Source organism: Notamacropus eugenii, chromosome 2 (genome assembly GCF_028372415.1).
Source record: "Notamacropus eugenii isolate mMacEug1 chromosome 2, mMacEug1.pri_v2, whole genome shotgun sequence".
NCBI classification, from domain to species: Eukaryota; Metazoa; Chordata; class Mammalia; order Diprotodontia; family Macropodidae; genus Notamacropus; species Notamacropus eugenii.
Window position 1 is genome coordinate 426,985,279 of NC_092873.1, and position 22,841 is coordinate 427,008,119.

The following is a 22,841-nucleotide window of genomic DNA, read 5'->3' on the forward strand; positions in this document are numbered from 1 at the left end:
TGTATATATGACAGTTTGGTATATTCAACGAACTGCAATACATCTTGGTGCTCTGACCTGTTAAAAGCTGAGGGACCTGAGTCACTCAAAAGATTTTAAGAACAGAAATTCAAAAGAGTCTTGGGCACTGGGAAGGTCTTTGTCTCCCAATCTTCTGTCCCAAACTATAAACCACACATTATTGACCTTAGGAAAGACACTGGATAACTTTTGCATGACCCCAAATAAAACCAAGACTAACAGTCAATCAATAAACATTTATGAAATGCCTGCTATGTGCCAGGCATTGTGCCAAGAGCTGACCTGCTTACCTCCTGGGGTTTGATAATCTCCTTGTCTACAGGACAGATGGACACTGCATTTAATTCTCTAGAATAAAAAAAAAAAGAGCTAATAGTATTTACCTTCTTAACAGGTAAATGCTCATATCCCAAACATATAAGCAACATCTTGAACTGCCCCACTTCTAACCCTGAAGTGTACAACAGTTTGGTCCCCAGAGTCCAAAAAGAGAGACTATCTATCAAAATATTGTGATCCAGTCCAAGCAGAGAATTGGTAACCTGAAGCTAACAGCTTCTTTGCTTACAAAAACAAATTTAGGTTACAAGACATCTTTAGCATAGTTTTGTATTTTGAGTAGAGAAAGGAGAATTCTAGGGAGCAAGCACTTTTTGCCCCTTAATACACCCTGTCTGCGGCCAACCCTCCATATGAATTTGTGTTTGTATACTAAAGAAACATAAAATATATGCAAATCCACTCATAAATACAAAAAAAATACTTAGGTCGCCATAGAAGTGCCTCCAAGAGGTGTACTGGAAAACTCCCCCTTTTGTTTCAGAAAATTCTGAATGCTGGAGAATGTGTCTTTTTCACCATTATTAAAGTTTTACTGCAAACTCTTCTAACAACAAAGTTCCAGATGGCTGATGTTTGCATGCAAGAAACACCTTTCTGATTGTATCTGGTCCTTGACTAACTCAACTCAGGTCACAGATATTCTCCCTACCTCAAGGACAGGATACAGTTGTCACAGAATCGATGTCCACAGCCAGTTTGATGTGGGTTGTGAAGGACAGAATGGCATGATGCACACTTATAACGTTCTTCTAATGGTTCCACAAACTGGTATTCCATGTTGGGTTCAAAGTCCAAGGATATGTAGTTACTAGAATTCTGGGGGAGAAAGTTGCTGGAGGCATTTCCCTGTTCTTCAGAGGCTGAGGATGCCATGCTGGGAGAGGAAAAATGCCTACATATCAACACCAAAAGAAATCAAGTCATTTTTTCAATTTCTTTATAATGATTTATTTACCCTTTCTCATTAAGGTCTCTTTGTACATCAAACTCTTCAAAAATCTTGAGGCTAGGGAGTACTAACAGCCTTAATGAGGAAAGCACACATTATTTAAATAAATGAACCATGAGATAAAGACTAGAATTATCACCACCAGCAGCAGGAAATATGGTAGGTCACACATGGAGGAACACTGTCACTGGCCACGTGCAGGGCCCTTTTCCTCAGCTACTACATCTACAATGAACACCCCAACTTCAAAATATAGTCTGCAAGAACAGAGACAAAAATGTAAACTCACTAAAGAGAGAGCTGAGCTTTACAAGTTACCTAACTGTAAAGATGCTAATTCTGTTCAGTTCTTCCTTAAAGAAATAAGTGTGGTGAATATTAAAGTGAATATTAAAAAGGTGTGGTCCATCTGACCAATGCCTCTGCTCCCTGTGGATAGGCACAACAGTTATTACAAGTTTTTAAAAATACTTTTAGTATTTTATTTTTCCCCAGTTACATGTGAAAACAATTTGTAACATTCATTTTTAAAACTTTAAGTTCCAAATTCTCTTCCTTTCTCCTTCCCTACTCCTGCCCCCCATTAGAAGGCAAACAATCCAATATAGGCCATATATGTATAGTCTTGCTTCCATATTAGTCATGTTGGGAAAGAAAACACAGACCAAAAAAATAAAACCTCAAGAAAAATAAAGTGAAAAAGGTATGCTTCAATCTGTATTCAGACACCATCAATTCTTTCCCTGGGGATGCATAGCATTTTTCATCATATGATCTAGGATGATTGTATTGCTGAGACTAGCCAAATCATTCACAGCTGATTATCTTACAATATTTCTCTTACTCTGTACATAGTACATCTCACTTTGCATCAGTTCACACAAGTCTTTCCAGGTTTCTCTGAGAACATCCAGCTCATCATTTCTCACAGCACAAGAGTAGTCCATCATAATCATATACCAGTTTGTTCAGTCATTCCCCAATTGATGGGCATCCCCTCAGTTTCCAATTCTTTGCAACCAGAAGAGAGCTGCTGTTACTGTTTTTGTACATATATGTATCCTTTTCACCGTTATTAAAATTTTACAGCAAACTCTTCTAACAACAAAGTTCCAGATGCTTCTGACTAAGCTATCAACAAGTAGCCAGAGAATTGTTAAATCTGCAATTTAGTTGAAGAGGATGTGGAATGAGAAGCTTGTCAACATAATAAAATCTTAATAAAATTCTAAAAATATTCTTAGCTCTGAAGATGAATAGTAGTGGTGGGGATGGGAGGAGGGAGACACATACTAGTTATGGATTATTACACTAAAATCTGGCAAAGTTAATTTTTATTTTGTGTAGGATGGTTTGCCTAGCTTTTATTTATTTGTCCTAGTGAAAAAGTTATTTTAATTAAATTTTTTAGAATTTTTCAATAGGCTATATGAATTATTTCTAAATTTTATTTTATTTTGTTACTAAAATATGTGGTTGTAATTACACAGAACATGATACCATAATATTAAAATACCCAGTGTTCTTTTCAGAAAAACAAAAGCAACAAAATGAATTCTATGCATTATGTATGTGTGTGGGGTTTTTTTAAAGAAATGTCATCTGAGCTGGTTATTGGCTATCACCATAAATATATAATAATAATAATAATCAGTTACATAGGGCTTTGCATTTCATTTTATCTTTACAATAACCTTGTGATGTAGATGCTATTTTTGTTCCAAATTTACAGATGAGGAAACTGAGGCTGCAAGATGAAACAACTTGCCCAAAATCACACAGCTGGTAAATGACTGAGGTAAGATACGAACTCAGATCTTCCCCACTTCACATCCAGCATGTAAACAGGCAGATTTAAGGTAAAACATAGAACCTCATAAAATTCTATCAAAGAAATAAAAGTATTAAAAAGAGGTGATTTATAGAAATAGGTCCTATTTGTAGTTGGGTTTAATGCTTTTATTCCGTCATCTAGGATTCTAATCAGTTGTTCAATCATATCTGACTCTTTGTATGCCTGGCCCTTCTATCCTCTACTATCTTTCACAGTCTGTCCAAGTTCATGTTCATTGTTTCCATTATGCTATCTATACATCGCATCCTCTGCCATCCTTTTTCTTTTTCTTTCAATTTTTCCTAACATCAAGGTCTTTTCCAATGAATTCCATCTTCTCATCATGTGGCCAAAGTATTTAAGGTTCAGCTTCAGTATTTGACCTTCCAGTAAATAGTCTGAATTAATTTCTTTAAATATTGACTAATTTGACTTCCTTGCTGTCCTAGGGTACTCTCCAAAGTTCTCTAGTACAACAACGAAGTGTTGATTCTGCAGTGTGCAGCTTTCCTTATTGTCCAGCTGTCACAGTCATACATTGTTACTGGAAAAACCATAGCTTTCACAATATGAACTTTTGTTGACAAGGGGACATTTCTGCTTTTTAGGATGCTGTCCAGAGTTGCCATAGCTTTCCTTCCAAGGAGCAAGAATCTTTTAATTTCATAACTGCAGTGATCTTTGGGCCCAAGAATATGTAATCTGATATCGCTTCTCTTTCTTTTCCCTCTAACTGCCAGAAGTGACAGGACCAGTTGCTAAGATTTTAGTTTTTTGATATTAAGCTTCAAGACAGCTTTTACATTTCTCTTCTTTCACTCTCATCAAGATGCTTTTTAATTCCTCTTCATTTTCTGCCATCAGAGTGGTATTATCTGCATATCTGAGACTGTTGATATTTCTCCTGATGACCTTAATTCCAGCTTTTGATTCATCTAACCTGGCATCTTTCATGATATACTCTACATATAAGTTAAATCAATAAGGTGACAACATATAGCCTTGTTGGTACTCCTTTTCCTTTTTAAGCTAAAACCTATTAACTTATTATCCTAATAGCTGTCAACTTGACCATGTAACGCTTTAAAAAACTATTTACAACTCATTTGAACAAATGTTGGAGTATTCTCTTCCCCTGACCACAATGTAAAATGTGAATTGAGGTGACAGGAATCATGGGTTCCACCTCTGCCTTTTACTCACACTCGCAAATATATCCCCCTCACAAATACACTCCATTAACATTTATGCTCATTCAAAATACAAAGATATTTGCATATACAAGTATATATTTCCACTCTTGATTATTCTTTCTAACCAAGAGGAATGGACATGAATAAATTTGAAAATGTGAGTGAATGCGTGCATTATAGCTATCTATTTATATGTCTCATCCCTGTGTATATTATAAGCTCCATAAGTGTAGGGACCATATCTAAACAGTATCTGACGCAGTCCAGACCTCTTCTTCCAAAGGAATAAGAAAGGATATGTGTATACATATGTGTGTATATATACATGCATGTGTATATGTATAGGTATATATGTGTATGTTTATATACACTCATATACACAAGTAAATGTGCATATATACCCAGTAGAAAGAGTCCATTTATTAAGCACCTAATAAAGAAAGACAGAATACAGTCCCTTCAGTACATCCATCATGTCCCTTTAGTCTTCTCCAAGTAAGACACCTTTAATGCCTTCAGATAATTCTCATATGGGCTGCTCTGGAGGCCTTCCGTCATGCTGGTCACCAAACTCTGCATACTTTAACTTAGCAACGTCCTTCCTAAAATGTGGCACTCAAAGCAAAACACAATAATACAAGAGGGCTACAACTGGGCTAGGTTACAGAGGTACCATCACCTCCCTAGGTCCAAACACTATGTCTCTGTTAAGACTGTACTGGCATATTTGGCTGCTAAATCAGTGACCTAGAGAAAGGAGGCCCATTTCCGAGTCTCAGCTGTCACTTTCTAGTCATGGTATCCAAGCAAGAAAACTAGGTTCCTTCTGAAAAATGAATATAGAAACACATTCACTCCCCAACCTTACAGAACTGTTGTGAGAGGAACATTTCATAAATTTTCAAGTATTTTATAATAGCAAGTTATTATTATTACTTTAGATCAGGGGTTCTTATCCAGGGATCTGTGAACTTGTTTTTAAAAACTTTTTTGATAGCTGTATTTCAATATAATTCATTTCCTCTGCAATATCATATCTTTTATGCATTTAAAAATATTATTCTGAGAAAGGGGCTCCAGGCCTTACCAGACTGCCAGAGTAGTCCCTGACATACACAAAACATGTTAAAAACTCATAATCTAACTAGATAATCCACAATAAAGATAATTCTGAGAACAGATAGTTGAGTCTTACTGAATACAATGGGCATTATGGTGCAATGGAAAAAACAGTGGATTTGTATTCTGAGGAATTAGGTTGAAATCCAGCTTCTGAAATTTACTTTCTATGATCTGTCAAGTCCATTTACCTTACGGATTCTCATTACCATTTTTCATTAAAAGAGGGGATTGGTCTAAGTCCCTTCCTAAAGTTTAAGGTCCCTTCCAACTCTAAATCTGTGATCCTATTAAATTTATTATATCATGAGAGGACAGCTCCCCTCCTTTGCATAGATGGGAGTTTCCATGGGAGTGAAATACTGCATATGATGTGAGATTTTTTTTCATTGTAGTAAGTGGTTTTACCAAATTGTTTTTCTTGGCTTCCTCTTTTTCTTAAAAAAATGTTGTATAGGATAGCTCTCTGATAGAGGAGTAAGGAAAGATGTACAGAGAGAAATCTAAACAATGTAAAAACAAACATAACCATAATCTATTTCTTTAAAAAGGAAAAAATTTATGTTAGGTAATTGGGAGATACAAAGACAATATAACCCACTGCAAACTAATGTACTCAAAGCCTTGCCTTGGCATGTTTCATTGGTAATTTCAAGGAATTCTCTTGGAATTGTACTACCTATAAAAAACCTGCCCCTGGTTTAGTATTATCTTCTAAGAATCCACACCCCAAAAGAGCTGACGTGTGCTCGGGGTTTATATATTCAACAACATATTAGCACCTGAGAAATCTCCCTGGCTGGGGAACAGAGAGTTCCTGGTTAAGAATAGGACATTGTGGTTTTTCAAAAAGACAAACCTGGAAATCCCCTACAAACCAGCTTCATCAAGAACACTCCTACAAGTGTTCCCATGAAATGGAATGAGGAGGCTGCTTCACCTTGAGCCTCCCCTCAGCTGCTGAGGCAGATGGATCAATCACTCAACAAGCATCAAATGTCTAGTAAGTGCCTGGTTCTAGACTAGGTCCTGGGAAAACATCTAGCACCTGCCAGGTGGCTGCTGGCATGTATATAGTTACACTTTATTTATATATACCCACATGCAACCAATTATTCTAATATTTACCCAATACATAAATACCTGACCACATATACTTTTAAGACTTCAAGCACCTAATATGGTGTAGTGTACTGCTCTAGGCACTGGGGGAGATAGAAAATTATTAGGGAATGATTTCTTTTTAACCTCAAGGAGCTTACAATGATGGTATGGAGGAACATAGATCTATGTTCCCTCAATACAGCACTGAGAACACATGCAATATGAATTGCCATGAACAATTAGAAATTTACAACAGAGGGTGAAGGAAATGGAGAAGGTGGTTAGAACTATTCTTTCAGACAAAAAGAGGTAGGATCCCATGGATTCAAATTCTATAGTGGGAAACCAGCCCAGAAGGAAGAAGCTTTGAAGAATGAAATTCTGAAACACAAAGAGAAATAACCATTATGAGGAGGAAAAAGAAGGGATGGGGTGTGGACAGGATGTCTAAAAATCATGAATGCACAGAGAACTTATGGACCAACTTATATTTTTAAATATGGGAACAAAAAATGAAAAAAAGGTTAGATAAAAGAGAATGAATACAATAGCATGGTAATATTCTTCAAGATTATTATAAATACCTAAATTAATTCCAAAGGACATGTGAAAAAAGATGCTATCTGCAACAAGAGAAAGAGCTGATAAACAGAAGTATGTATAGAATTGTGTTTTATACACATACACACACACACACACGTAGGGCAGGGGGGAAGAAAAAAGAAAAAAGTTACATAACTTTATCATATATTTAAAAGGAATAGCATGTAGTACATAATAGATTTTCAGTTTCATGTACGATCTTTTTTTCTATTCTACCATGTTATGGAAATGTTTGTTTTATTTCTTAAGTTCAGAATAAAATAAACTTAAAAAATAAAGAAAATAGTCATGCTTAAAAAAACGGAGTAATGGCAAAAGCATAAAATCCAAAATGAGCTGTGGTTGGGGAAGAAAATTAATTACAAAAAAAAGAGACGTGTCCAAGACAAGACATGACCATTATTCATGATGGATGGGGTGATGCTCATCACCAGTGAAGAAGGAGCTACTCAACTTTTCTTTCACTTCCATTTTCTCCAGAAAAGAGAATAACTTTTGAATTTTAAAAATCAGAACAAAATAACTAATAAGCCGAAACCCAAGATAGGTAGGGGGAAACTAGCTACACTCCATGATTTTGAGGCATTTGGCTTAAATCTGAGGGTACTGTAAGGATTGGTGTATTATCCTTGCGAAACTACTGTCAGTGGTCTTTGAAAGATTACAGAGTAGGAGAGTTACATAAGACTGAAGAAAGGTAAATGTCTCAATTTTCAGAAAAGGGAAGAAAACAATCTAGAAACAACAGGCAAATGAGCTTATTTCTGTCCAAATTCCAGAATATATCATTAAAAGTATGGTTAACAAATACCTAGAAAAAGAAACAATGAATATAAGGAGTCAACATGGCTTTATGAAGAACTTTTATTATTATTATTAGTAGTAGTAGTAGCAGTACAGAATTACTAGGACTGTTGAAACAAATGAATGTTTTAGATAAGTTTCTCTAGATTTTGGCCTTTACAGAAAGGAAAAGATGGGTAGTTGTTGGCTAGATGATGGTACATTTAGGTGGAATCAGAAATGGTTATTACCCAAAGAGAAGCAAAGCCATTATTGTTTTGATCAATCTGGAAGGAGGTCTCTACTAGAGTCCTCCAGGGATCCACGTATGGCCCTGGGTTGCTTAACATTTTTATTTGGATTAAGGTGTAGGCGTATATATTAAATTTTCAAATGACACAAAAGTAGGAAAAATAGCAGCCCATCTTAAATAACAGAATGAGGATCTCCAAAGATCATGATGGTGGAAGGATGGTGGACCAAATCTACTAAGATGAGATCACATGAAAAGCCTTATACTTGGGCTCAAAAAAGTAACCTCAGAAGTACAAGATATGGGAGGACCTGGCTAGAGATGTGAAAAAAAAAAAAACAAACAGTTTTTAAGTGGACTGCAAAAGCTAACATGAGCTTGGGATGCATTAAAAGAGTTGTTGCATCTAAGACTAGGGCAGCAATAGTTCTGCTATATTTTCCCTTGTTACATCTCATCTGGGGTGCTGTGTTCAGCCTCAGGTGCTAAATTTTACCAAGGAACTGATAAGCTACTAAAACTAGGAGAAATGAATGGCAATCAGAGACATGAAGATTTATATTCAATGAAGCCTAAGTGTTTGGAATTTTCTGTACTTATTTACAAGAAAAAATGGATTGTATAGCGTTAGGTGTCAAGAAAAAGGGCCTGCTTTCTTCATAAGATATACTCTTCAGTCCAATGACACTGGTCTCCTGGCTTTTCCATTCTATCTCTTGGCCCTGGGAATTTTCTCTGGTCCTTCCTTGTGCCTAGAATGCTCTCCCTCCTCCCCTCAATTATTGATCTGCCTTGCTTCCTTTAAGTCTCAACTTAAAATCCCACCTTCTTTAGGAAGCTTTCTCCAACCCCTCTTAATTCCAGTACCTTCTCTTATTTCCTATTTACTCTGTGTATAGCTCACTTTGTATATATTTGTTTGCATGTTGTCTCCCCATTTATATTTTAAGCTCTGTGAGGGTAGGGAGTGTCTCTTACCTCTTTGTGTATCCCCAGCACAGTGCCCAACACATAATACTTAATAAATGTGACAGATTAATTGACTTATTTCCAGCTTTTTATTTTTGTCTGTCTTTTTCATAACCCTCTCACCATTTTCTCTATATCCCTTTTAAAACAACAAAAAAAACCCCCCAAAAAACCACACTCTGTTGGGTAAAAATAATAACAACTCATAGTACATGGAGAGCTTTAAGGCTAAAAAAAAAAAATAAATTTCTCTTATAAACATGTGATATCAGTTGTGTCAGTATTATCATTTATATAAATAATTATTATCATTATGATAATAAATATTATCACCACACTTTACAAATGAGATAATTGATACTTAGAAAGGTTAAATGACTTTTCTGGTGTCACATAGTGAATAACCAGTGAGGCTCAGAATCCGACTCATGTCTTTTGATTGTGAATTCAGTGTTCTTTCTATTATATCATGCTGTTTCTCATATGTCATACTTAGGATTATAGAGGAGGAAGAGGCCTTTGAAATCATCTGGTCTGGCCCAATTATTTTAGTAATGAGCAAATTGAGGCCCAGAAAGACTCAGTGACTTGCCCAATGTCACACAGAAAATAAGTACTTGAGTCAAAATTTGAACTCAATTCCTCTCACTCTAAATCTGTCAATTTTTCTACTATACCAGATATTTATAGATCTTAGTGTTATTATTTTTAAAAATTACATAAGCTGCAATGCTCACTCATGTTTAAGGTTATTTGGGTCTTCAACTCTCTCCCCTTACCAAACTTATGCTTAGTTGGTCCCAAATGACATCTATGACCATTTATTCATCTCTCTATTCATCATTCATTCATTCATACATACAGTGAGCATTTATTGTGTGCAGATACGAGCACTACATGCTATCCAGGAGGACTGAAGAAAAGCATGCCTCACTGCCTAGTTGTGGAACATATTCATACATCAAACAAATGGAGTAAAATTACAATTAAGCCCTAGTCTCATCAGCAAGAAGGGAAGATATATGATAAAAAGGACACAATTCCTCATTTCTACACTATCTGAAAACTTTCATTTCCCTTTGTCAGGTTACTTGAAATTTAACCAATCAGAGATTGCTTCTGAAATGCAAATACTAAATCCTAAGAGTGTTAGGGGAAGCTGTGAGTTATTCACAATTTACTCTGAATTTTACTACATGCCAGACACTGGTTTAGAGCGCTGAGAAGTCTGAGAAAGATGACGTGGTGGGATGCTTTCAGCAACTATCGTGGGGACCTCAGAGGTCATCTAATCTGACACATACCTGAACATTTGAAATCTCTTCTACAATATCTCCCAAAAATGGTCATTGCACATCTGCTTCAAGCCTGCTGGTGAAAAGGAACTCATTACTCCCTGAGGGAATCAGTCTCTCTGAAACTTTCACCCAATGCTTCCAAGCAGAATAGCAGGGTTCATTTATTACCTCTTTTATAGGACAGCTAGGTGGCATAGTGGCTAGTATCTAATATTTGATTTAAACTCAGGTCTTCAAGTGTTGTATTTAGAGTGAGAATGCCTGAATTCAGATTCTACTTCAGACACTAGTCGTTGTGTGACCCTAGGCAAGTCACTTAACCTCTGCTTGCCTCTGTTTCCTTCTCTGTAAAATGGGGATAATAAGAGCACCTACCTCTCAGGGTTGTGAAGAGATCTGCAAACCTCAAACTGTTATGTAAATGTTAGCAGTTACTGCTATTAGCAATAATCCTGATACTTGAATACAACTAGCAGGCCTCCTTAGCTCTCTTCTATTCTGATTCATTGGCAAAGAGCAGGGCAATATCTTTACCGTGGGCAGTATGACTGGTACCCAGTAAGCTGTCTCCACTGGGGCCCATGGAAGGAAATGGGTAGGCACCATAGGGATGAAGTTTCTCACAGAACTCCAGCCTCTCTTTTCTCTTCTCAAATAAAATCCAGCTGGCCATCTGTTTCAACCCATTAAACTAGAGCTCCCTTTCCATAATAGCCTCTGGTGGACTCCAGATCATCTAGCATCTTAACGGATATTTCTATGGGTTTATGAGCCATCCCACAATGACATTCATAACAGCCAAAATTATCAGTCTCTCCACATCAATCAGGCCTAATGACTTCTGATATTGGCTTGTTAAATGTTCCAAGTTGATAACACGTTGACTCTAGACCAGATCACTTCCTGCCTTTTCTTAGTGCTGATGAGAGTGCAAGGCTGTAATCATTACTTCGCTCATTTAACAAAGGCTTATTAAGTACTTACTCTTGTGCAATGAAATGTGCTGTGCTGGGAGAGGTATTGTAAGGATAAATAAGACTCAGTGCAACCTCCCTCTTTTACATTCACATGTTTAACCAGAATAGGATACCAAAAAATTAGTTTCAACTACTTTCTCGTACTGCACCCTAAATAGAAAGGGTACCCACCCAAGCAAATGCAGTAATGGGAGGAAATACAGTCTTTCCCTACCTCTGGGTTCAAATCCCAACTCTGTCACTTACTACCAGTATAATCTTTGGCAGCTTCTCTGGGCCTCAGTTTTTCTTATCTAAAAACAAAGGAGGTTGAGACCCAGAAAGGTTAAGTGTTTGTCTAAGGTCAAATAGGTAGTAAGGCTAGAGCTAAGATCTGAACCCAGGTCCTCTGACTCTAAATCCAGCCCTCTTTCTACCATACCACATTCTCTCCAGGTAAACTCTCTTCAGTTTAGCACAATCTTATGGTCTAGAAAAAGGAACTCCTCAAGACAAAGGAAGTCAGTCTAACATCTGTCATTACTATACAATCAGGCCACTGAAATCAGAAGCATCTCCAATAGTCCTGGAAACCAAGTCATGGCCAAACCAAACTGCCCCTTTTCTTTTCATCTGCCTTGATTTCAAATACTCTATGTCTAAGGGCAGAAGAACTTGTAGTCTTTTGATCTGTCATGAAAATGAGAATTTGGGGATTTCAAGTAGGGGAAGAGAAAATAATCCTGTGGCCAGAGAACTTCATGACAACTCAGCATACTGATGGCTAATTGCTCTAAGTCAGAATGAGTGTGGCTATCCATTATACTCTCTCTGATCCAACTATTTATCACAGTGAGGACAGGACAGCAGGACCTCTCCCATTTGTCTAATTGGTCAACCGTGGACTTCTAAGCCCCCTACCCTGATTCAGTTCATCCCTGTGTTCTTTTAGTCACTGCTCCATAAAATCCTTTTGGATACTAAATTCCAAGAGTCAGTTCATGGTTCAGAAAATGCTAGACTCCTGGTGATGAAACTGGAAGCTTTAATATTTAGAGGACTGGGAGAGATATGAATCCAAAAAGCATATGTATGAGGCTTTCTGGGGCATCAAAGGTGTATCCATTCATTCTATGAAGAAGAAAATGGCAAACTCCCACTTTGCCACAAGTACTGAATCCTTTACATGATACCATCTGAGATAAAGGCCCCTCCTACCGATTTGAAATCTGGTGTGGTGGGGAAGGCATGCCTTGGTTTTTACAAAAGTAAACCTAAAAAGATCATACAACATCTGGCCTGGGGACAAATGGAAAATAACATTTCAGACACAAGTTAGATAATTTAAATGATGTGTGCCATCATTTGAAATGTATAAGGCACCTATCATGTCTCAACAGTTAAAGAACACGCTTTACCATAACCTTCTAAAGCAAAGAGAAAAGTAATATAAACCTTGACAACATGCATATCTCTTGCATGGACCACATACCTAATACATATAGCTGATATGAGCTACTGTGTGTTTGTCCTTCGTTGCCAAAGAAGACCATGCCATCAGAGAAATGATAACATGACTTGCACTTGACTTTCTTTTGAGTGAGTGAGGGCTGTGCAGGTCACCAACCTCACTTCTCCTCCAGAGTCATCTGAATCCAGTGAGCAGATATTCATCAGGATGACTAGAGATGACCCTGGATGAGGCAACTGGGGTTAAGTGACTTGCCCAAGGTCACACAGTTAGTGAGTGCCAAGCATCTGAGGTAAGACCTGAACTCAGATCCTCCTGACTTCTGCACTGGTGTTCCATCCACTGCACCACCGAGCTGCCCCCCAGGGGAGAAATCAGTCATTTTCAAATGAGAAAACTGAGACACAGATAAGACTAAGGTTGCCCCAAATCCCACAGGTGAAGACAGTGACCTCTTATCCTTGAGTCCCACTAACAGAGTTAACTGTAGGTACTGTTGGGTGTCTCTGGAAGCCTGAGGCAGTGAGCCTATGGGGATATTTTTGTTTCTGTGTGCGCACACAAGAGTGGTGGCAAGCAGGGGGAGAGAAACTTAATGTCCCTAAATCTTTCAAGTTTCTATTCCATTAGAACCCTCAGCTGGTCTTTATTTTCCCTCTGCTCCACTGAACTTAAAAAGAAGGAAAAGAAGAACAAAGAATAAGGACCAATGAAAGGGCATCTCCTCTGGTTTCTTTACCCCAGTTATGATGCTCCAGCTTAGCTGAAATAGTGCTGGATTCCTGGACAGCCTGCCTGATAAATCATGGCATTACTCCATGAACACCATTTGCATGCCAAGCTTTAAAAAGGCCAGTTCAGTCAATAATAGTCAAACTAGAAGCATTTATTATATACCAGACACTGTGCTAAGCACCAGGGATACAAAGAAAGACAAAAAACACAAAAAAAGTTGAAGTTCTTGGCGCAGAGGATGGAACCTCTAAAGATGAATGTTTATGTCCTGACATAAACATATCCTCTGATTATCACAAACCTGCACCAGTTATTGGGAATGTGCTATTGCTGCATCATAGGATAGTGAGACTTACCATTGTCATCCTTCCCCCTACCATCTCCTATAGTGTCCTGAGAATTGACAATGGTCAAATATAAGTTCCAAGATTTTAAGGTACTTTACCCCAGCTACCCTCCTGACCTACTCTTTTCCATACCACCCTCAAGATACAGTAGTAATACTTACCTCCAACAATGGTACATAAATTGACTATACCTCATGATCTGTCATATTTTATCCCTGTGAATTCTTCTCCCACTGTCCACTGTGAAACAGAACTATATGGCCTGGGACTCACTTGTCATTAAGGTATGGTAACATAATTTCAAAAAAAATACAACATCCAGGAGTAGTCTAGGATGCCCTGTGCAATTTCAAGCACCCAAGTAAGTCCAAAAACCATTTGGTTTCTGGAAGTACTGTTTCTAGGCAACAGAACTCTTGGGCTAATTGATGCTTTATCATACGGACCTAAGTTTGGGGACTTGAATGGGGACCCAACTCTTTCATCAGGACAATCTTAAGATGTAAGAACTTTGCAGCTACCCTGACAGCCCCAAACAAAAGAGTTCATCCAGTGACTCTCTGCAGCAAGATACCAACACCCAGACTTGCTTTGTTGCTCTACGGGGGACCCAAACTCTCCCACTGAGTCAGAATCCACTAGTGACTCTATACGTGTTGCCCTGTTATGTGTTTCCTGGAAGGGATGAGCAGAAGTACCACATGACCTTTACATGAGGTGACAGTGGAATTAGGAGAAACCTTTCATCAAAAAGAATGTTAAAATTAACTGTACATGTAACTGGGGAGATTAAATTGTGAAAATAAAAAAAGAAAGCTAAATAAACCCCTTTCATCTAATCACCAAGGATTTTCAGTATCCTGGGGTCTGGTACAGAATATCTTATTTTGTTCAATCACGTAAGGTCTACATCTAGACCAAGGACACCAATTCAAAGCCCAAAGCTACTGCAGGAAAACTACAGCAAGAAATTCCTCTTCCTATTGAGCCTCATAATTTATTACTGACTTAACTCCTTCCAATAGTCAAGACATTAAGATGGTGTTGGTGATTAAGGTGTCCCATGTCCTCTTTCATGATGGACTTTTTAATATCAGAGGGGCGGCATACATAATTTTTTCCCTCTGGGAAACATTCCAACATTATTGTCTATCAATTCATTTTATCTTCCAATACAGACAATTCATGCCCTAGTGTTGATTCATACTTTCTTCCACATTACAAATCAAGATTCATTTTATACTACATTTACCTTTAAAGCAACAATTAGATGGAAACAACAAAATGTATAGTAAATTAGTACCCACACTGGTACATTGGGGCAGTTAGGTGGCACAGTGGATGGCACGCTTGACCCTGAGTCTGGAAAACCTGAGTTAAATTATGACCTCAGACATTTACTAGCTGTGTGACCCTGGGCAAATCACTTAACCCTGTTTGCTTCAGTTTCCTCATCTGGAAAATGAGCTAGAGAAGGAAATGGCAAACCACTACAGAATCTTTGTCAAGAAAACTTCAAATATGATCACAAAGTCAGACCCAACTGAAATGACTGAACGATAACTGGTATATTAATTACCATAAAGATAATGGGTTCTCTTATTTGTTACTACTGATTCTGACTTAGTTATTCCATTTATACCTAAACCAGAATGAACTACAGTCTTCAGATTTCACAGTCATTTCTTTCCCTCCCTCACAACTCACACAACATTTAAGAAGTCAACTCCTACTGAAGAGCTGAAAACCCCCAATCAGATTTACAAACTACCCTAGAGGCTGTCATAGTCGTATATAATTGTACCACTGCCAACAGATACCCAGAAAACCCCTTTAAGTTGGTAACCAAAATTCATTCTCAATACAAAACCTCAAGACCAGCAGACCAGAACAGGTCCTTTCCAAGTGCACAGGAATCAAGTCTAGTGGCTTTCCAACTTAAGTTCCTCAGAATGGCACAGATCCAAATGGCTTTTTAATTAGTCAGTCAGCAAGTATTTAGTAAATGTCTTTCACTGGTCACCATCCCAGAAGGCTCAAAAGGAACATATATTCATTCCTTCTTCCCATATTCTGTCTATTGGTGGCCATTATCAAATGAGCTTACGTAAGTAAAGTGTTTTATAAACTATGAAGTATTACACAAATGTGAGCTAATTAATATTAAGAGAAGTTCATGGTCAAGAAAATAAACACTAGACTTTTAAAGGCAGCTAAGGCAACTCCAATATGTCATAGATTAGAAAAGATTATTAAGCAACTTCCACCAAGATAGCTGCCCGAACTGTCAGTCTTCCCAGATCCATCACACCTACTCCAGAAGAAACCTGAAATTCACACCAGACAAAATGATGGCCAAGAAATCCAACGAGGAACTATAATAAATAACTTCTACCCCAGAACTGCACAAAAAGCCAGCAGCCCACAGACAATATGAAAGAGGGCTGCCCTCAAAGAAAATGCTAATGCAGGCAAATAAACTCTTAGCCTCACAGCAAGACTAGAGAAGGGCCAAAGACATGTAGACTGCAGGATTACTTGTCCAGAGGAAGCAAGGGCAGAAACTCTTCTACCCCATAAAGCCCCAGAGCACTTGTAAACTCACAGTAACAACCTGTATTGGTGTGGTAATGCAAAGATTTTAATAGTCTAAGTATTCAGGGCTGAGCCTTCTATCCTGAGATGCCATAAGGGACTCAAAACTCAAAGAGCCAGAGGAGACTAACCCTGAGAGGTGGAGGTCAGTGCAGGAACATAGGGGACTAAGACAAAACAAGGCAAGACTAAACAAACAATGTTGGGACAGCTAGGTGGTACAGCGGATGGTGTACCAGCCCTGGAGTCAGGAGGATCTGAGTTCAAAGGTGGCCTCAGACACTTATTAGCTGTGGGCAAGTCACTTAACCCCAACTGACTTTAAAAAAACAGACTAAACAGAGTCAAGGTCAAGCAAGGCGGAGACTGAACAGGCCTAACCTTCTTACACAAAATTATAGCAGAGCCTGGCATTAGAAAAAAAGCCCTAATTCAGGAAATAAAGCCGAGGAAATCAAAGAAAACACCAACCAGTACCCAAAATTATTACAAATCCAGAAATTCCCTCCTAAAAAGGAGAGAGTAACTCTGAAACAACTGCAAGCAATGATCCAAGAGAAAAAAACAGTATTTTCCACAAATGCTATATGGTTATGTGGAAAAAATAAAGTAAGAGCTTTGGAATAAAAGCTCCTGAGAAAAGATCAGAAAAGAAGGTGGTAAGCCTTGCCTAAGTAATCAACTCTCTGGAAACTAGAGAGGCAGTGAGAAATATTAGAACAAAATATAAAGACTGAAAAAATAGAAGAAAAGATAAGCTATCTGATATCAAAAAATTAAACGTAAACAGGTTAAGAGATAATTTAAAAATCGTTGAATTCCCTGAAAACCATGATAAGAAAAATCTTGGACTATATATTTCAATAAATCATAAAGGAATGGTTATAACAATAGGAGTAGGAAGCTGACTAGCAGCCTCAATACTCCCAAACTCTTTGTGATTTCCATTTTTAATATCCCCACAAATCCATAGTCTATAGCCCACAGAGGCCTTGAGGAGAGGAGAGGAGGTCCAGGACCCACCAGCTGCACAGGTAGTCAAGGGTCTGAATTACATATAAAAAAACTTCCCTGATGCCTAAATTATAGTCATACTCAATATGGGTGTGAGCAACAGTTCCTGTTGTAACTGTTTCCTTGGGGTCTGGATTCTTTGATTCTGGATCCTGTGTTAATTTTGTCTGGATCTCCCTTTGTGGATATATTGTTTCAGTGTCAGAATGTATCACTAGTCAGATTTGTACGGATACTATATCTTCTGGGAAAATCCTGGAAAGACTTCTTATCAAAGGAAGCTTTCTAAGCTATTCTGCTAGATGGTTCCTGCTCACACTATTACACAAAGCAAACAACTACATAGTACTTCACACGCACACACATACATACACGCACACACACACACACACAGAGCCTATTAGTCTTAGAAGACAGGAAGTTCAAAGACTGTTTAGCAATCAATACTTAGTAGCAGTAAAAGGGTGAAGAAAGGAAACCAGGATGGCACCAAAAACTAACAACTTTATCCGTAATTTTATCAGGGTCATATGATTAAGTACCAGATAAGAGAGCATGAACTAACTACATATGTCAATCTTGAGAGGACATATAATAAGGGATGGATTAATTGAAATATGATTAGTCACTGGAGGCCTCCCTCAGGAGGTGATGTTTGAACACGTTCTGAAAGAAGGGAAAGGCATGTGTTACTGCTGACATAGAAATGGAAGGAGAAGGATGAGCATGACATTTATAAAGGAGAGAAAATGAAAAATCTTGGCTGAAGTAGGGGCATCTATTTTGAGGAGTAATAAGAGATTAGGTTATAAGGAAAAGCAGGCAATGCGGAGAGAATGACCTGAAAATCGCCTTGAATTCTAAACAGAGTTTGGACATTGTCTTTAATTCCCAAGTATCTTTCCTTTAACTTACCCCTACTGATTTTCACTTTTTTTTTTTGCAGTAAACCATTTCTTTCTGTCTGAAAGTCAGTTTAATCCAAATGGAATATTAAGTTACAGAAATGGAATTCCTAGAATCAAGACAGTCTGTCTAGCCAAGAAACAGAACCGACTATACTCTCAGAATCCACCTGCCTACATACATACCTGGGAAAGGTCCCAATGCCAAGGCATCTTCATGAAATGTAGCTGAAATCAAGTGCTCATCTCCTGTTACTCCCCTTCTTTATCACCCCTGCCTCTGTCCAAATCTCTGTTGTAACCTGAGCTATCTATCTACTCCCTTTTCCCCAAACATGACCTTTTCATTCTTTTCTTTAGATCTTTAGAGATGACTTTACCACTTACTTGGAATGTCAACCTCTTCTGCATGACTAACTCATGTTTCCCTTTTGCAGTTCAACCCATATTTATTAGGACCCTAGTAACTGCAAGGCACTGTGGAAATAAAGACAAACATCTCCTTCAAAACTACACTTAATCCTATCCACTGATAACACAAAAGTTTTTGTCTCATTCTTTCAGAAATAACCAACCCCTCCTTAAATTCTACATCTTCTTAGCACTTAGAAATGTTGACTCACAGACTACCAGAGTTAGAAGAAACCTTAGGCCAGTCATCTCCAAGCTTTTTTGATTGTACCTATATAAGTAAATATATTGGGGACACCCCCAATATCTGTATATTTATTAATTATATTACATATATATTACAATATATTACATATTACAATGTATATATCTGAAATGCATATGATGCATTTCAATTTGTACATTTCATACAATATATAATTAGAAAACATACATAAAATGAAAATTTTGGAGAATGATTAAAAAGATGAACAAATTTTAAAAATCTATTTCCTATTTCATTTTGGCTGTCACTAAAGTAATAATGATTTACATCCCAAAAATATTATTAGTAACACCAACATGACTGAATTATTTCAGAAAATACTGACTTACTTCTGTGATAAAGCAATGCAAAGGTGAGATTCTAATTTGGTTCTTGGTTTTAATGGCTGTCCCAGCTGAAAGAGAGGCAATGTACTGTAATTGACAGAAAACTGGTTTCCAGCCAGGAAGACCTGAAGCATACTGGGTATGTGACCCTGGGCAAGTCATTCAAACTTTCAGTGCTAGGCAACTCCCAAGTAGACACCTGCATTAGTAAAGTTCCCTATCTCAATGATATCATGGGTCCAGTTGCTATCTATGCCCGAAAAAATAATTCACACAGATACATAAGTCCATATGGAAAGAGGGCATCATTGGCTGCTCTTACTAAATCATGGTGCTCATTTTCAATTCCATCTACCAGTAATGCTTAGGAGAAAGATAATGTTTTTGTTGAGATTCAGCTGGTAGGTTTCTCTTTCCCCTAATGTCCATCAGAAGGTAGGGGTTTTTAAGCATTTTTTAAAAATCAAATTGAGTCAAATGTCACTGAAATTCTTTGAAATTTTTTTGAGGGTTAAATTCTGTTTCTAACTTTTTTAAGGCTGCAAATATCAGTTACATCTAAATCACTTCTAGAAGCAAAAGCTTAGTTTTTAGGTATCTTGCTAATTGCAGTGGTTTCATCTTATCATTAATATCTCTCAAGACATAAGTCATATGCACTTAGGGTAAGGTTTTACAATCACAGCGGATGTTAAGTCCGTATTTCAAATAATCTTCTTGATAATTTCTAATTTTTTTGGCTGATATTTTGTCAGATTTGTTTATATTGGCATTGACTTTACCCTGCAACATGGCTGAAAGAGCACATGCTAAGAATCAAAGAACTTTCAGCTCTCCCATTTCTTGCTGTTCCCTTACGCTCACACAATGAACAATATTTTCAATCCATAGTTTCTTTGCAAAATTATTTTTTAAGCTACTAGGACATTTTGTGAAGGTTAGCTTATTTAAAAATAGGTAAGATAATCTGCAAACCCACTAACTTGGCATACATAAATTGAAATATTTCTCAATATGCTCAAAGCAAACAGACAAATGAGGGCACCACTGTCAAACTCTTCCCTAGGGAAAATTCAAATATTGTATATAATACATAACCACCTGGCACACAGACTGAGTGAATAAGCCAATGTCAATCCATATATTAAGTATGAAAAAAACAATTTCTTTAGTTGCAGCAGCAAGTCACCATGAGGGAGAAAAAGGAGACTATGTATCAGGCAAATCAAACAACTTACTACCATCTTGACCACCATTTCTCCACAGACCCTAATGGAGACAACCCAGGACCCTGATCCAAAAGTCTTGGGAATAGTAGTGCCCCTTAAACCATCAGACCTGTTTCAACCCCAGCCCCCACAGATATTATTGAAGTAAGAAATTATTTTATGAGATCAGATCCACTTTTCTCATCACCATCAGCAACTGCTAAGCAACGGCCATCAAGAGGCAGACAGGAACAAGACTCTGGCTAGACTTGTTTCCAACCCAGCCCTCACACCAATCATCCAGGAAAGCAACTCCTCTGGAAAAAGAGACAATTTCTGCACCAACCATCACACATAGGGCAAGCAGGTCAAGGCATCCTGAGGGTGAGACAGGAGGCACCAAGTGCCAAGCAAGTCAAGCCATCACCACCATTCTGACCACCATCTCCCTTCAATGCCTGGTAGACAGACTAAGATCCTGGCCCCAAGAGCCGTGGGAATAGCCCACCATCCTCATTCATCATCCTCTGAAACTACCCTTGTCAAGATGTAGTCTGGTAGCTGATCTTACAGAAGCTACAGTCACAATTACTGAAGACCCAGAAATAAAAGTTTTTATCACCAAAGTCTCACAGTTGTCAAATAACTTAGCATCAGGAAATGACATGATGCTATCAGAGGAAGTGACATTAAAAAAAGAAGCATTAACATCTGCTTTGCCCCTGTACCCTAAAGACTATGGGACTTTTTTATCTTCCTTGCTGATACCTTCTACGTTTGTGTTGTCTCTCTCATTAAAATGTGAGCTCTTGGAGAGAAGGCAGTCTTGATTTTCTGTTTATAGCCCCAGTATTTAACACAATACTTTGCACATACTAAACATTTAATACATGTTTCCCCCCTCTTTCCTCTATTAGCCAGTACCAGATTGCTTTCACTATTACTGCTGTATATACAATTGAAATCTAGTACTGCTAGGCTGTCTTCCTTCACATTTTTTTCATTAATTTGCTTAATATTCTTGACCATTTGTTTTTTCAGATGAATCTTGTCATTTTTCTAAGTTCCATAAAATAATTTTTGGTAGTTTGATTGATATGGTACTGAATAAGTAAATTAATTTGGGTAGAATTGTCATTTTTTAATATTGACTCAGCATAACCATAAGTAATGAACATTTTTCCAATTGTTTAGATATGCCTTTGTGTTCCTGGGTGCAACTGTGTTCATATAGTTCCTGGGTTTGTCTTAGCAGGAAGAATCCAAGTATTGTCTGCAGCTATTTTAAATGGAATTTCTCTATCTTTTCCTCCGAGAATTTGTTAGAAATACATAGAAATGCTGATGGTTATTTGAGTTTATTTTATATCCTGCAATTCTGCTAAAGTTACTGTTTAAACTAGTTTTTTACTTGATTCTTTAGGATTCTCTAAAAATACCACCATATTATCTGCAAAGAGTGTTAGTTTTTTTCCTCACTGCCTCTTCTAATTCTTCAATATGTTTTTCTTGTTTTATTACTATAACTAGTAACATCTTAGTTTTTTAAGACTGCATTTTCTCCTGACTTGCACTGTCAGAATCTTTTTTTTTCTGATGAATCATAAACTGATTAATTGCACTTGTCTCCCTCTCTGTTCTCTATCTCTTCCATTTAAATATATACTCCTTGAGGGCTAGGTCTGGGTTGGGTTTTTTTTTTTTTGTATCCCCAGTGCTTGGCACAGTGCCTGATATATAGTATGTACTTAATAAATGTTTGTTGTCTGACATGGGCCCTTTTCATGTCGGTACCTGTCACCCCAAATGTGAACCCTAGCAGAGTTCAAGGCCTACTGGTGACATTGAGTTCACTGAATAAGTATCATTCCTGTAGGAACTAACATATAATGACCTTAAATCACAAGCATTCCTACCGAAATATGTCCCAGATTCTTGGGAATTGTGCAAAATGAAGGCATAATTCCTAAGATGGGTTTCCTGCCAGGCAAAAAAGGGTGAAATAGGGTCAGAGATGTAGTGATAGAAAGCGTCTCAGAGGCCAGCTAGTCCTACTCATTTATTTTACAGTTGAAGAAACTGAGGCCCACTGAATTTAAATGTTTTGCTGAAGGTGACACAGGCAAAGACAAGATATGAA

The 22,841-nt window shown here is 37.6% G+C and overlaps 1 protein-coding gene across 9 annotated transcripts in view; it reads right to left on the bottom strand.

Moving 5' to 3' along the window:
• TRAF5 (TNF receptor associated factor 5) overlaps nucleotides 1-22,841 on the bottom strand; it is a 45,627-nt gene that overhangs the window by 17,042 nt on the left and 5,744 nt on the right. For 5 of the 9 annotated variants that reach the window (XM_072647914.1, XM_072647917.1, XM_072647909.1 and 2 more), the window contains 2 exons: nucleotides 1,013-1,255; nucleotides 312-369 (listed from right to left, as the gene is read on the bottom strand). In XM_072647914.1, the coding sequence (XP_072504015.1) occupies nucleotides 312-369; nucleotides 1,013-1,236 (282 nt within the window). In that variant the 5' untranslated portion in view covers nucleotides 1,237-1,255. Of the gene's footprint in view, nucleotides 1-311; nucleotides 370-1,012; nucleotides 1,256-10,474; nucleotides 10,534-22,841 lie in introns of those variants that run through there. The other 4 variants (XM_072647912.1, XM_072647915.1, XM_072647916.1 and 1 more) reach the window with 2 other exon arrangements.